Consider the following 11,837-nt stretch of genomic DNA (forward strand, 5'->3'; position numbering starts at 1 on the left):
ACACCCAGGCCGTGGTGGGTGGAGTCTTGCACAACACCAGAGTAACACGCTGTGCTTTTTTCAGTCACCGTTCACTGCAATTCCTCAGTGCAGCGCAACATGTTCTCACATGTCACTCCGCACTTTCTTTTCATTTTTTTTTTTTAAATATTGATTATTATTTTTTTACTCTATCATTTATTTATTGTTATTCATTGATTATATATATATATATATATATATATATATATATATATATATATATATATATATATATATATATATATATATATATATATATATATATATATATATATATATATATATATATATATATATATATATATATATATATATATATATATATATATATATATATATATATATATATATATATATATATATATATATATATATATATATATATATATATATATATATATATATATATATATATATATATATATATATTATTTTTATAAATTGATTTATTTATTAATTGATTTGTTTAACTAATTTCATTTGCTTATATTTTATTTTAATTAAAATTATATTTTATTTACTATATTTATCTATATTTATTTATTAATTTCCGATTATTCATTTGCATTTTCATTTTATGTAATCATTTTTTTATTCTTATTTTTATTACGTTTTCCTTTTATTCAGTTTTCATTTATTTATTAAGTGTATTTTTTTTATCTATTCTATTTCATTTATTTTTTTATTTATTATTTTTTTTATCTATTATAATTAATTTATTTTCCATTTAATTTTATTACTGAGCAGTGAATGTGAGGGCGCGTGCTGCAGGGCCTTAGCGTGCCGGGTCACATTTTTCCTATGGCAGTACATGCGCTCCCCTGTGATGACAGCCGCCTGTCGCTCCGAAACTAGTCACTAGATATTCTAGGAAATACTTTCATTGTTATTCCCACACAAAGATACCTCGACATGTATGACTAAAGCTGACCCAACTTAAACCTAACCTAATTGTCATGTCCTTGTAATGACGGGGTGCAGTAGTTAGTGCGCTGCCTCCTCACTGCTTTCCCTTGTTGGGCTGCCGCTACGAATTGCTAGAATCATCAGCCTCTTCAGAAGTATCCCCCGTCATGCGTGAAGACGAATTGCTAGAATCATCAGCCTCTTCAGAAGTATCCCCCGTCATGCGTGAAGACGAATTGCTAGAATCATCAGCCTTTTCAGAAGTATCCCCCTTCATGCGTGAAGACGAATTGCTAGAATCATCAGACTCTTCAGAAGATGAAGCTGAATCAGAAGCAGAGGCGTCCCTCATCATACGTGAATCACCATCATCAGTGGCCATAAGGCGTGGAGAGGTCCCCCGGTCAACAGCCACATCCCTGCAGAAGTGAACGCCGGTGAGAGATGGAGGAGTGGAGAGGACAGGGCGGGGGGAAAGTTGATAATGGTTGAGGGAAGTGTGAAAACATATGTGAAGGGAAGTGTGGAGGCATAAGTGAAGGAAAGTGAGGAGGAAAGACAGAGAAAGTGGAGGAGAGTGGAAGAAAGAGCAGGTATAAGTAGAAGTAGGTAAACAGAGGTCACTTATACACAAGTGCACCTATACACAAGCGTGTATAGGTGCAGGAAAGCGGAGGCATAAGTAGAGAAAAATGGAGAGAAGTGTATAGGCAAGCGTGTGGGAAACTGGTGAAAAGTTAAAGTATGAGTAAAGGAAAGTGGAGAGGCAGAGAGAGATGGAGGAAAATGGAGAGAAGCATGGAGATAAGTGAAGAAACTGAGCTGCAAGGACAGGGACACAAAAGTGGACACAAAAATAAAGGAGGAGGGATGGAGAAACTAAGGAAAGCAAAAAAAAAAAAGTTTGATTAAAAAGACAGGGAAAAGCAGAAATAACTTGAGCCTTCCATCACCTGAATATCAAGCGATTTAAATTTCTGGCCGATTAATTGCAGGTCTGTTCTCCAAAAACTCCTTCATTAATTGAACGTACAAAAATCTTTCAAAATCTAACTTCCTTCGTGACTTCTGTCACCTATCAAAAAAACATCTCCAATAATTTTGTTTCTTGATCTTTCCCTTCTTTATTTCAACCTGATAGCACCACTGCCATCTCATCTATTTCTAAAGCTCAACTCTTTGCTAAGACGTTTGCTAAAACTCTACCTTGGATGATTCAAGACTTCTTTCTCCCTCTCCTCGAACCTTTGAATACTTCATGTTGCCCATTAAAATCCTTTCCACTTATGTTTTCCATGCCCTCGCTTTTTTAAACCCTCGGAAGGCTTATGGGCCTAATGAAAACCAAAACTCTGCCTCCGTGCTTGCACTTTGGCTAGTCAAACTCTTTTAACTCTGTGTATCAACATCTACCTTTCTTTCTTGCTGTAAGGTTGCTTACAATCAGCCTGTTACTGAAAAGGGTGACCGTTCAAATCCCTTAAACTACCGTTCTATTTCTTTAATTCCCTACCTATCTGAAGTTTTTAATCTATTCTCAACAGGAAAGTTTTGATATAGTCTGGCACAAAGCTTCGATTTCCAAACTACCCTCCTGTAGCTTCTCTCTTTCTCTCTGTAACTTTATCTCAAGTTTCCTTTGTGACCGTTCTATTGCTGTTGTGATACACGATCATTGTTCTCCTAAATCAATTAACAGTGGTGTTCCTCAGGGTTCTATCCTGTCACCGATTCTCTTCCTATTATCCATCAGTGATCTAAACCAAGAAGAGTGATCTAAACTTGTTGTCCTATCCTCCCCTACGCTAATAATACCATCCTGTACTTTCCCAGGTCTTTTCATAGACGTCCAACCCTTCAGGAAGTAAACAGTTCATACAGGGAAGCCAATTTCTGATTGAGGCAGAGCAAACTTAGTATTGTTCAATGCCTCAAAAACTCAATTCCTCCAATCAACTCGACACAACCTTTCATTCAACTATCCCCTCTTCTTCAGTGACACTTAATTGTTCCTCTCTTCTCCACTGAACTTCCTCTGTCTGTCTTTTACTTACAATCTAAATAGGAAACTTCACATCTCAGCTCTGGCTAAAAACAGCTTCTCTAAAATTAAGTGTTCTGAGCCGTCTCCACCAGTTTTTCTCATCCCAGGAGCTTCTAACTCTGTACAGGAGCCTTATCCGCCCATGTATAGAGTATGCTTCACATGTATGTGGATATGGGTTTCCACTAATACCGCTATTTTTATACAGTGTGTAATCAAGAGCTTTTCGTTTTATCGACTTCTCTCCTCTAACGGACTGTCTTCAACGTCTTTCTCATCGCCGTAATGTTGCATCTCTTGCTATATTCTTCCGCTATTTTCATGCTAACTGCTTTTCTGATCTTGCTAACTGCATGCTAACTCCTCCTGTGGCCTCGTTCCACAAGACGTTCTTCTTTTTCTCATCCCTATTGTGTCCGCCTTTATAATGGAAGAGTTAACCAATATTCTCAACCATTCATTTCTTTCTGTGGTAAACTCTGGGACTCCCTACCTGCTTCTATATCTTCTCTTCAAGAGGATGATTCTTTTGACATTTTTTTGACTTTTTTTTTCTGGACGGAATGGGATTTTATTTCCTCTTTTTGTTCTTCTTGGCCAGTGACCCTCTCACGTAAAAAAAAAAAAAAAAAAAAACGTAAGAGAATCCCAAAAAAGGGGAAAGATAAATACGGATAAGCACAAAAATGCAGAGATAAAGACAAAGAAAAGAGTAAGAGACAATAATCGAGATAAGAAAACCACAAAATATTATTTAGTGTGACAACACCATTTTATGACCCACACTAAAGACCTTGAAGTGAATGGAGAGTAAAGCCATTAGTAAGATTAAAAACTTGCTTTTCTTCTGTTGTCATACTTTGCAATAATTTCAACACCAGCTCCTCCAAAATCCAAGAAGTCAATGGAGAGAAATGCCATTAGTAAGAATAAATATTAACTTTATATGTATGCAGCTTTGCTAACATTCAAAGCACTGTACAAAAATACATGCAAGGACGCAGAATTGAAGATTAATTTTGTCTCCTAAGTTAGAGTGCACAATGACACATTTCAGACACTGAAATAACACGATAGGCGTATTAATAAAGTTGTAGGTGAATGCCATCCCGTGTGGGATTGCCGGCTTGTTATATAGATGGATTATAGGCTAGGAAAATAAATGCCCAGTAAAATGATAATGGTGGAGGAGGCGGTGGTGTCTTACCCAGCAAGAAGGCCAAGGGAGAGTGGGGATTGGGCAGCAGGAAGATGGAAGGATAATGCTGCTCTCGCCACACACAACAGGCCAACGAAGGCGACCAAGAACCTGCAGGAGAAGAGCTGAGGTACAGTCGCGGTCATGGGGACTGAAGGCTGCATTATTGTACTCTAGCAGCCCACAGTGGTGTACTTGACCTACGAACATAATCTATTACAATATTGCTGTTGAAAGTGAAAAATAGTCGGATGGCAAGACTTTACTAAAAAATAAATTCTTTAGTCACTTACAATGGGTGCCATACACAATACAATACATTGCATATTTATACAATACAATACATATATATATATATATATATATATATATATATATATATATATATATATATATATATATATATATATATATATATATATATATATATATATATATATATATATATATATATATATATATATATATATATATATATATATATATATATATATATATATAATTTCGTTATTACCCAAGTGACGAGTTTATCACATCCTAAAGTAGCACTGGTAATAAAAATTATAATTCGTCATATGCACTATACACATTTTTGTTTTTATTTGTTTTTTACATGTTGTTTATTTTATTTTAATTTTTTAATTATTTATTTATTTTTTGTTTATGTTAATGCGGCTGTAAATGCATATGTTCATTAGTGGTAATGTGATCAGTGCTAGTGTGTGTGTGTGTGTGTGTGTGTGTGTGTGTGTGTGTGTGTGTCATTGTGATTTGTGACTGTGAGTGAATGTGTGTAAGTCAGTCATAGTAAGTGTTAATGTGTATCAGTGTAAGTGTGAGTGAGTGTTAGTGAGATTGTGTTAGGATGATGTTGATATAAATGTTGTTGTTGATGTTAGTGTAAGTGTTAATATTCGTGTAAGTATTGAGGTTATTGTTAGTGTTAGTCTAAGTGTAAGATAACATTGTTGCTAATATGAATCTTAACATCATGGGAAATGTTTACGAGTGGCCAGAAGCAGTGGGCGTGAGTGTGGCATTGTAAGAATACCTGGGGCAGTAAAGCAAGTGTCATCCTCAGAAGTCTGTAATTTATCTGATTCACGTTGCCCACTTCACAACTATATTTTTGAGCCTTTTCCATCTGTTGATTTTGAAGAAAATACATAAATGAAGGCTTTCATTCTGCTTATCCTTTCTTTTTTTAAAGTTTTATTTAACACAAAATAAAAAAAAATACATAGAAAATCACATCTGAATTTATTCATTACTTGGTTTTAGAAATATATATATATATATATATATATATATATATATATATATATATATATATATATATATATATATATATATATATATATATATATATATATATATATATATATATATATATATATATATATATATATATATATATATATATATATATATAGCTTCAGAAAAGTTGAGAAGAGAAAGATATTCATCGATCCGTCCTATTAATTTCCAATGTGTCCTATTATTACAGATTCCTGCAGTTTCCTTTATTTTCTTATGTTCTTATGTATTCTTCCACGTAAAAAAGTGAATGAAGTTGGCTCGGAATCAGACAAGGGATCAGAGATTCATGGTTTCTGGTTAAGGATAAATTAAACAAAATAAGAAGAAAGTAGTGTAATGAGTTGAACTGCAAATTCTCTGAGCCTTCGTTTAACATGATCTTTTATGTAAGCCCTTAGATAGACGAACTGAATGTAAGAGGCCTTACGCATTACCTTAGTGTAGGTAATTGATGAATTTTTTAATCTCACACTGCTTGTCCTAAGTACTTAACCATCACTAAGAATGAAGTCAGCACTGCTTCTATGAAGCTTAAACTTTGAGCTTAATGCTTTGAGAATGGGAAAAAAAAAAAAAATGAACAAGGAACAACAGCTCCCAGCTCAGTATCAGCCATAGGTAGAAGGAATAAAAAAGTGGTAAACGGTAGAGTCAGAACACCAACTCTCACTTCCAGAAGAGTCCAATCACCAGATCACCAGCATAATAAACACTCCTTGACCTAAGTTAAACTATATTTATCTCCACCTGATAACCACACCTATTCTTTGTGCCAATATAAGCAAGGTTAGATGGGTGGTGAGTGGCGTTATACTTAGAAATGTCTTCACATTGGGTTGGCGAATTTTAAGGTGATCTGGGACAGGTGTTGCAAGTGACATCTCTTCATGAGGCTGCTTTATACGCATGAACAAATCTCTCTCAAGCAGAATCATCCGAATGAATGTTAAATGTATGATCGTATACACTAAACAATAACCATATTCCGGAACTCAAGGAGTAAAAAGATGACAGGAGTAACCAACACACCCTTAGATGTGTTACGCTGTCCCTGAGACAGAGAGGACGAAGGTCTGCTTGTCTGTGTGAGGAGTGCACCTCAGACTCACCTCATTCCGCAGATGTTGGTGAACACGCTGCAAGCGAATGAAGTGACATTTTCCTAGGGCGTTAATTATATACTATTCGTGTGTGTGTGTGTGTGTGTGTGTGTGTGTGTGTGTTATGAGCTATCGCAACATGTGCACTAGTCCAGTTTGTTATTATGACACACACACACACACACGTAATTTTTCACCAAGCAGCAAGCATCTTGTAACCTTGAGCAAGAGGGTTAGGGGTGTATGACCTATGAAGGGCCTTGTGGCAACACTGAGAGCACACTGCTGGAGGTCTCAACCTTCATTCATGGAGTCCTGCTGTGTTGTTGGTGATTGCAGGATTAGCAAGTGATCCTCTAGACACATACACAGATAGATAGATAGATATTTTAGCGATGAGAAATTAATGTTATATGTATAAATTCATACCTACAACACATACTGATAGTGACAGAGAAAAGAAAAAAATGTAGAAAAAAAAATAGTAAAAGAAACGTTTCAAAACGTCAGCCTCCATTACAACTTATCAAAACAATAAACACCTAGTATAGAAAAAAATGTAACTAAACGACATATTTTACAACTAAAACCTAGTAAAATCAAGAATTAAAACCAAAAATACATAAAAGTCCCCTTCCACTAACTTTATGTACAACCTAAAACCAGTACATAAAAAAAAAAAAAAAAAAAAAAAACTCAATAAAACCAAGTATGAAAACACGCTATTAAATTGGACTTATACAAACACACCATCTACCGTTAGAAGAGCGACAAAATTTTGTATAGGACCTCACAGCAACTATGCACATCAAATGACATCACCTGGTTTAAAAAGGTAAATCCATACAGGTCACGGAAGTATTACCAGCGAGGATATTACTCCAATAGGTACCACTCCTCTGCACAGCACCGCACCCACACAGCAGCTCCTCTAAGAATATCCCTCCAATCTCCCACTCTGTTCCACCGTCCGTCTTCACTGCCAAATGTGGCTATTGACGCGGAGCCGCATGAATGCGATGCGGTGAAGCTCATTCTTATCCTCCTGATGTGTACATGCCACGAGTACTGAGATCTGAGTTTAACAAAACATATGTTATTAATCAGGACGAGACAAAAGATTGCAGCGTGTTGGTAGTGGTGATGCTCAAGCCTAAGAGCTGCTTCAGATCCCCAGTTATATAGCTTGGTACTGACTTAAGGTCACTCCCAAGCCAGGACTCACATCTATACAGTATGGACGGCAATAGTGCTGCGTCATTCACACTTCGCTTAATGTAAAAAGAAATGTTTTTAACATAGGATATAAAATTGAGGAGATGGCACATCTTTTTGGCTTTATGTAATCTAACATCAGCAGACATCGGTTTCTAATCCGTAATTACACTACCCAATTACTCGTAAGTGTACTTTGCACACCGACCATTTTTAATATTTTCCACTTGCATGTCGGCCTTATCTTCTGGGGATCCATTAATTACAAAAACCTTCGTCTTCTTTTCATTAATCCGTATGCTATACTCCACAAAAGCGCATTACTAATTCATCTTTCTTTAACATTCTGCAACGTGTCGCAACAAACAGCACTGCGTCGTCCCTCAGCACTAGAATGTGCAGCCACAATAAGAAACCGTCATGCTTACATCCATCTTCCACACACACACGCACACACACACACACACACACACACACACACACACACACACACACACGCATAAACGAAGAGAGAGAGAGAGAGAGAGAGAGAGAGAGAGAGAGAGAGAGAGAGAGAGAGAGAGAGAGAGAGAGAGAGAGAGAGAGAGAACATAAGAACATAAGAAATAAAGGAAGCTGCAAGAAGTGACCAGGCTTACACGTGGCAGTCCCTGTATGAAATATACCTATTTCCACCTATCATCCCCATCCATAAACCCGTGTAATCTTCTCTTAAAGCTCCCTAATGTCCTAACACTAACAATATGATTACCGAGTCCATTCCACTCATCTACCACTCTATTTGAGAACCAATTTCTTCCTATCTCTTTCTTAAACCTGAATTTTTCAAGCTTGAACCCGTTATATCTTGTTCTATCCTGGTTGCTGATCCTAAAAATTTTGCTTCAATCCCCCTTGTCTACCTTTAATTCTTAATTGCTTTTATGAATTAAAGGTAGCCAGACAGGCAAAGATGGACTTCTGCTGCTACTATAACTTCCATCACCATCATTATCATCATTATCATCATCAGTATTATCACTGTGTATAGGAGGAAACACTGACAAAGTTAATGTATTTCTCTCTAAACTTATATCAGACTGCACATTGGACGGCATCACAAAGGAAGGCGTATATGGAGCAAGTAATGAAGATCACCAGATGAACGTGTATGAAGAGCGTATAGGTTTATGATACACGCTGTGTGTGTGTGTGTGTGTGTGTGTGTGTGTGTGTGTGTGTGTGTGTATTTACCTAGTTGTAATTTACAGGGTCTGAGCTATGCTCGTGTGGTCCCGTCTCCATATCTACACGTGTGTGTGTGTGTGTGTGTGTGTGTGTGTGTGTGTATGTTTACTTATTTGTCTTTACTTATTTGCGTATGCTTTTTAGAGTGTTGAGTCAAGCTTGTTATATCATTTTTTTTTCTCTTTCTTTCTTTCTTTCTTTATTTATTTTTATAAAACCAAATCATCAAGTTTTCCTTCAATCTATATACATTCCTTATACGAGCTCACACACACACACACACACACACACACACACACACACGTGTGTTGGTACAGTAGTTCTCCCCTTGTCTCTTGCCAATAATTTACCATCATCTGAAGCAAAATTTTTTTGTAACTGATTTTCTACTCAACAACGATGGTTTATTAGGACTTCACTCTCTTGTGACTCATGGTATTGATGTTTTTCTTCAACATCATGCTGTTTCATATTAGGATATTGTTATCTCTGCAATGGATATTCAAGTAGCACTCTTAGCCTCTAAATATCCTGTTCACGCTTCAAAGCATTCACGCTGCACAGGCCATGATTTGTCATTGACTGATTTCATGGAGTCGAAACGTTCAATCTCTGCTGTGGATGTCTGTTCTGCTGTTGTGATTGGCAATCAGCGAAAGGGCTTCATGAATGTTGTTTGCCTTCCCGTTCATGTGGCAAATGCACCTGTTGACTCCTGCGTGTTATCTTTGCCAGATTTTGTCCGTGTCTATAGGTTGGCTCTTGAAAATACTCTTTTCTTTGTCTGAGATCATGTAAGTGATGCCTTGGTGACTCTCTCAAGAACGGTGCACTTCTTAGTTCTTTTGAAGTTTGCGACAGTAGGTCCTTTCATGACTTCACACATTATTCCTTTTGTTTCTTCTAAGACAGATATTTCTCATGATACTGCTGATCTCATTTTTTCAGCTTTCAGCTCATGTTAAGTGGTGGATTTCTGAACAGCAAAGTCTCGTATCCTTGACTTACTTTTCAAACACAATTCGGCTGTTACTTTGCCTAATAAAGCACTTGGTGTTACAGACCCTATTATGCATCACATTCGGTTAAAACCTGATACACTTCCTTCTTTTGTGCATACATATACTTTGCCTCACAGTCAGCATACTGTTGTTCAGAATTTAGTTGCTTCACCTCTTCAACGGTAAAAATTCATCAAGTCTTCTCGCCAGATGGTTTGTCAGATTTGATGAATTTAGGTATTTGCTCAGTAAAGCAAATGTGACTGCAGACACTCTCATGAAATGTTACAGTTGCTTCTGTGTCAGAAATTGCTAATTTCTCACGAGGGGAACTTTTTGCTGCCTAGCGTCAAGATCATTTAAGGTCTACTGTGGTACATGCCTTAGAATCGGAAGATGAGTCTGTTTTATCCAAGTTACATTTTTCTTTGTCTTAATTTTCCCTTGCTGATGGTATATTATGCCATACTGAGTCATTTCATGGGCAAACAGTGATGCAACGTGTCATCCCCAGCTTATTCATGAAGCTTTCCAGTCCGGTCTTCCAGGATGTGATAAATCTTTAACAATGGCTCGTAAGCGTTATTACTAGCCTACGATGAGCCTTGACATGACAAATCATGTAGCATAATGTCTTTCTTGTGCACAAACTAAAGATACCACTCATACAGTTCCTATGCTTAAATATTGGACTCTTGCTGTTCCTTTTGATGCTATTGATATGGACCTTCTGCAGTTAACTCACAGTCACCAAGGATCTTCTTATGTTCTAGTCTGTGTTGATCGCTTTGTTGAGTCGCTTTGTTATTCTTGCAACTTTACTTAAATAATCTGCTCTAGTTGTGGCCCATGCTTTAGTGTCCCACCTCCTCTATCATTCGCTACACGTTCAGTTTTGCTTTCTAATATTGGGCCAGAGTTTAAGAATGAGGTGCTTAATACCATTTTCCAGCAATACAAAATTTCTTAATGCTTTATTGCTACTCACCATCCAGTCATAGGAAGACCGGTTTCCGCACGTAGCTTCTTCCATTAATGATCCTGTGAATTCTTCTACAGGAATTCTTACTATATTGTGTTTGGCGGAGAGAACGACATGCTAGTAGCCCCACGTGTGCCAGTGTATTCCAGTGATGACTATGCGCAGTCTCATATCCGCACGTTTTAGACTACAACTTTCCCGCACGGAGATGATGAGTCGGCAGCATAATACAGCGACGTGTTATTAAGATCCAGAATAGACGCTTTGCCCTGTGAATCTTGTACGTGTCAGGAAGAGATAACGCCGCCGCTTTATCATCGCCTTATTACAGACAGCAAGAGATAATTAGGTTTCTGTACACAACATACACCCCCAACAAAGATACCAAAATGCTGAACTAATGATGCAACCTTTACTGATACACCCACACTGACTTTACAAAACCTCGAGGGAGCTTTATAATACACAGAGCAGGAACAAACAGCAGCAGACTTTTTGACCCGTACCGACACTAAAGTAAGAGATTTGGGATAGTAAAGGCGAAGGTTCCTCCCATCCAACACACAGATACACAGACAGCAAAAAAAATAAAAGAAAGAAAAAATAGAAAGAAAATAAAACATAACATGTATTTTATCTTTGCTTTGTAGAATTTAAAGGGAAAATGAATGGAGGCTACTTTGGTATCTTAAGGTGAATTTCCCCTTAAGGTGAATGTAAAGAATGTCTAACTTTGATAACGTAGCGAATATTTAGTTTAAGAAAGTGCTTGTGTTTGCTTTTCTTTTATTTGTGTTTTTTTTTCGTATTTTTCTTTTATTTA

At 36.8% G+C, this 11,837-nt stretch overlaps 1 protein-coding gene across 1 annotated transcript; it reads right to left on the reverse strand.

The window, feature by feature from the left end:
- Positions 1 to 566: 566 nt before the first annotated feature.
- LOC135092822 (uncharacterized) lies at positions 567 to 6,619 on the reverse strand. The gene is made up of 3 exons (XM_063991569.1): positions 6,599 to 6,619; positions 4,179 to 4,280; positions 567 to 1,346 (listed from the first exon to the last, which is right to left on the reverse strand). The coding sequence occupies exons 1-3, from the start codon at positions 6,601 to 6,603 to the stop codon at positions 1,049 to 1,051; spliced, it is 405 nt and encodes a 134-aa protein (XP_063847639.1). The 5' UTR covers positions 6,604 to 6,619; the 3' UTR covers positions 567 to 1,048.
- Positions 6,620 to 11,837: the final 5,218 nt, after the last annotated feature.

This window comes from Scylla paramamosain, chromosome 41 (assembly GCF_035594125.1).
Source record: "Scylla paramamosain isolate STU-SP2022 chromosome 41, ASM3559412v1, whole genome shotgun sequence".
In the NCBI taxonomy this organism is placed as follows: Eukaryota; Metazoa; Arthropoda; class Malacostraca; order Decapoda; family Portunidae; genus Scylla; species Scylla paramamosain.

What these genes read in the sequence shown, in the direction of transcription:
- LOC135092822 (XM_063991569.1), bottom strand. An exon ending in TCCCTTGGCCTTCTTGCTGG is followed by an intron (nt 1,347 to 4,178) that starts GTAAGACACCAC and finishes TCACTTCTGCAG; the next exon opens with GGATGTGGCTGTTGACCGGG.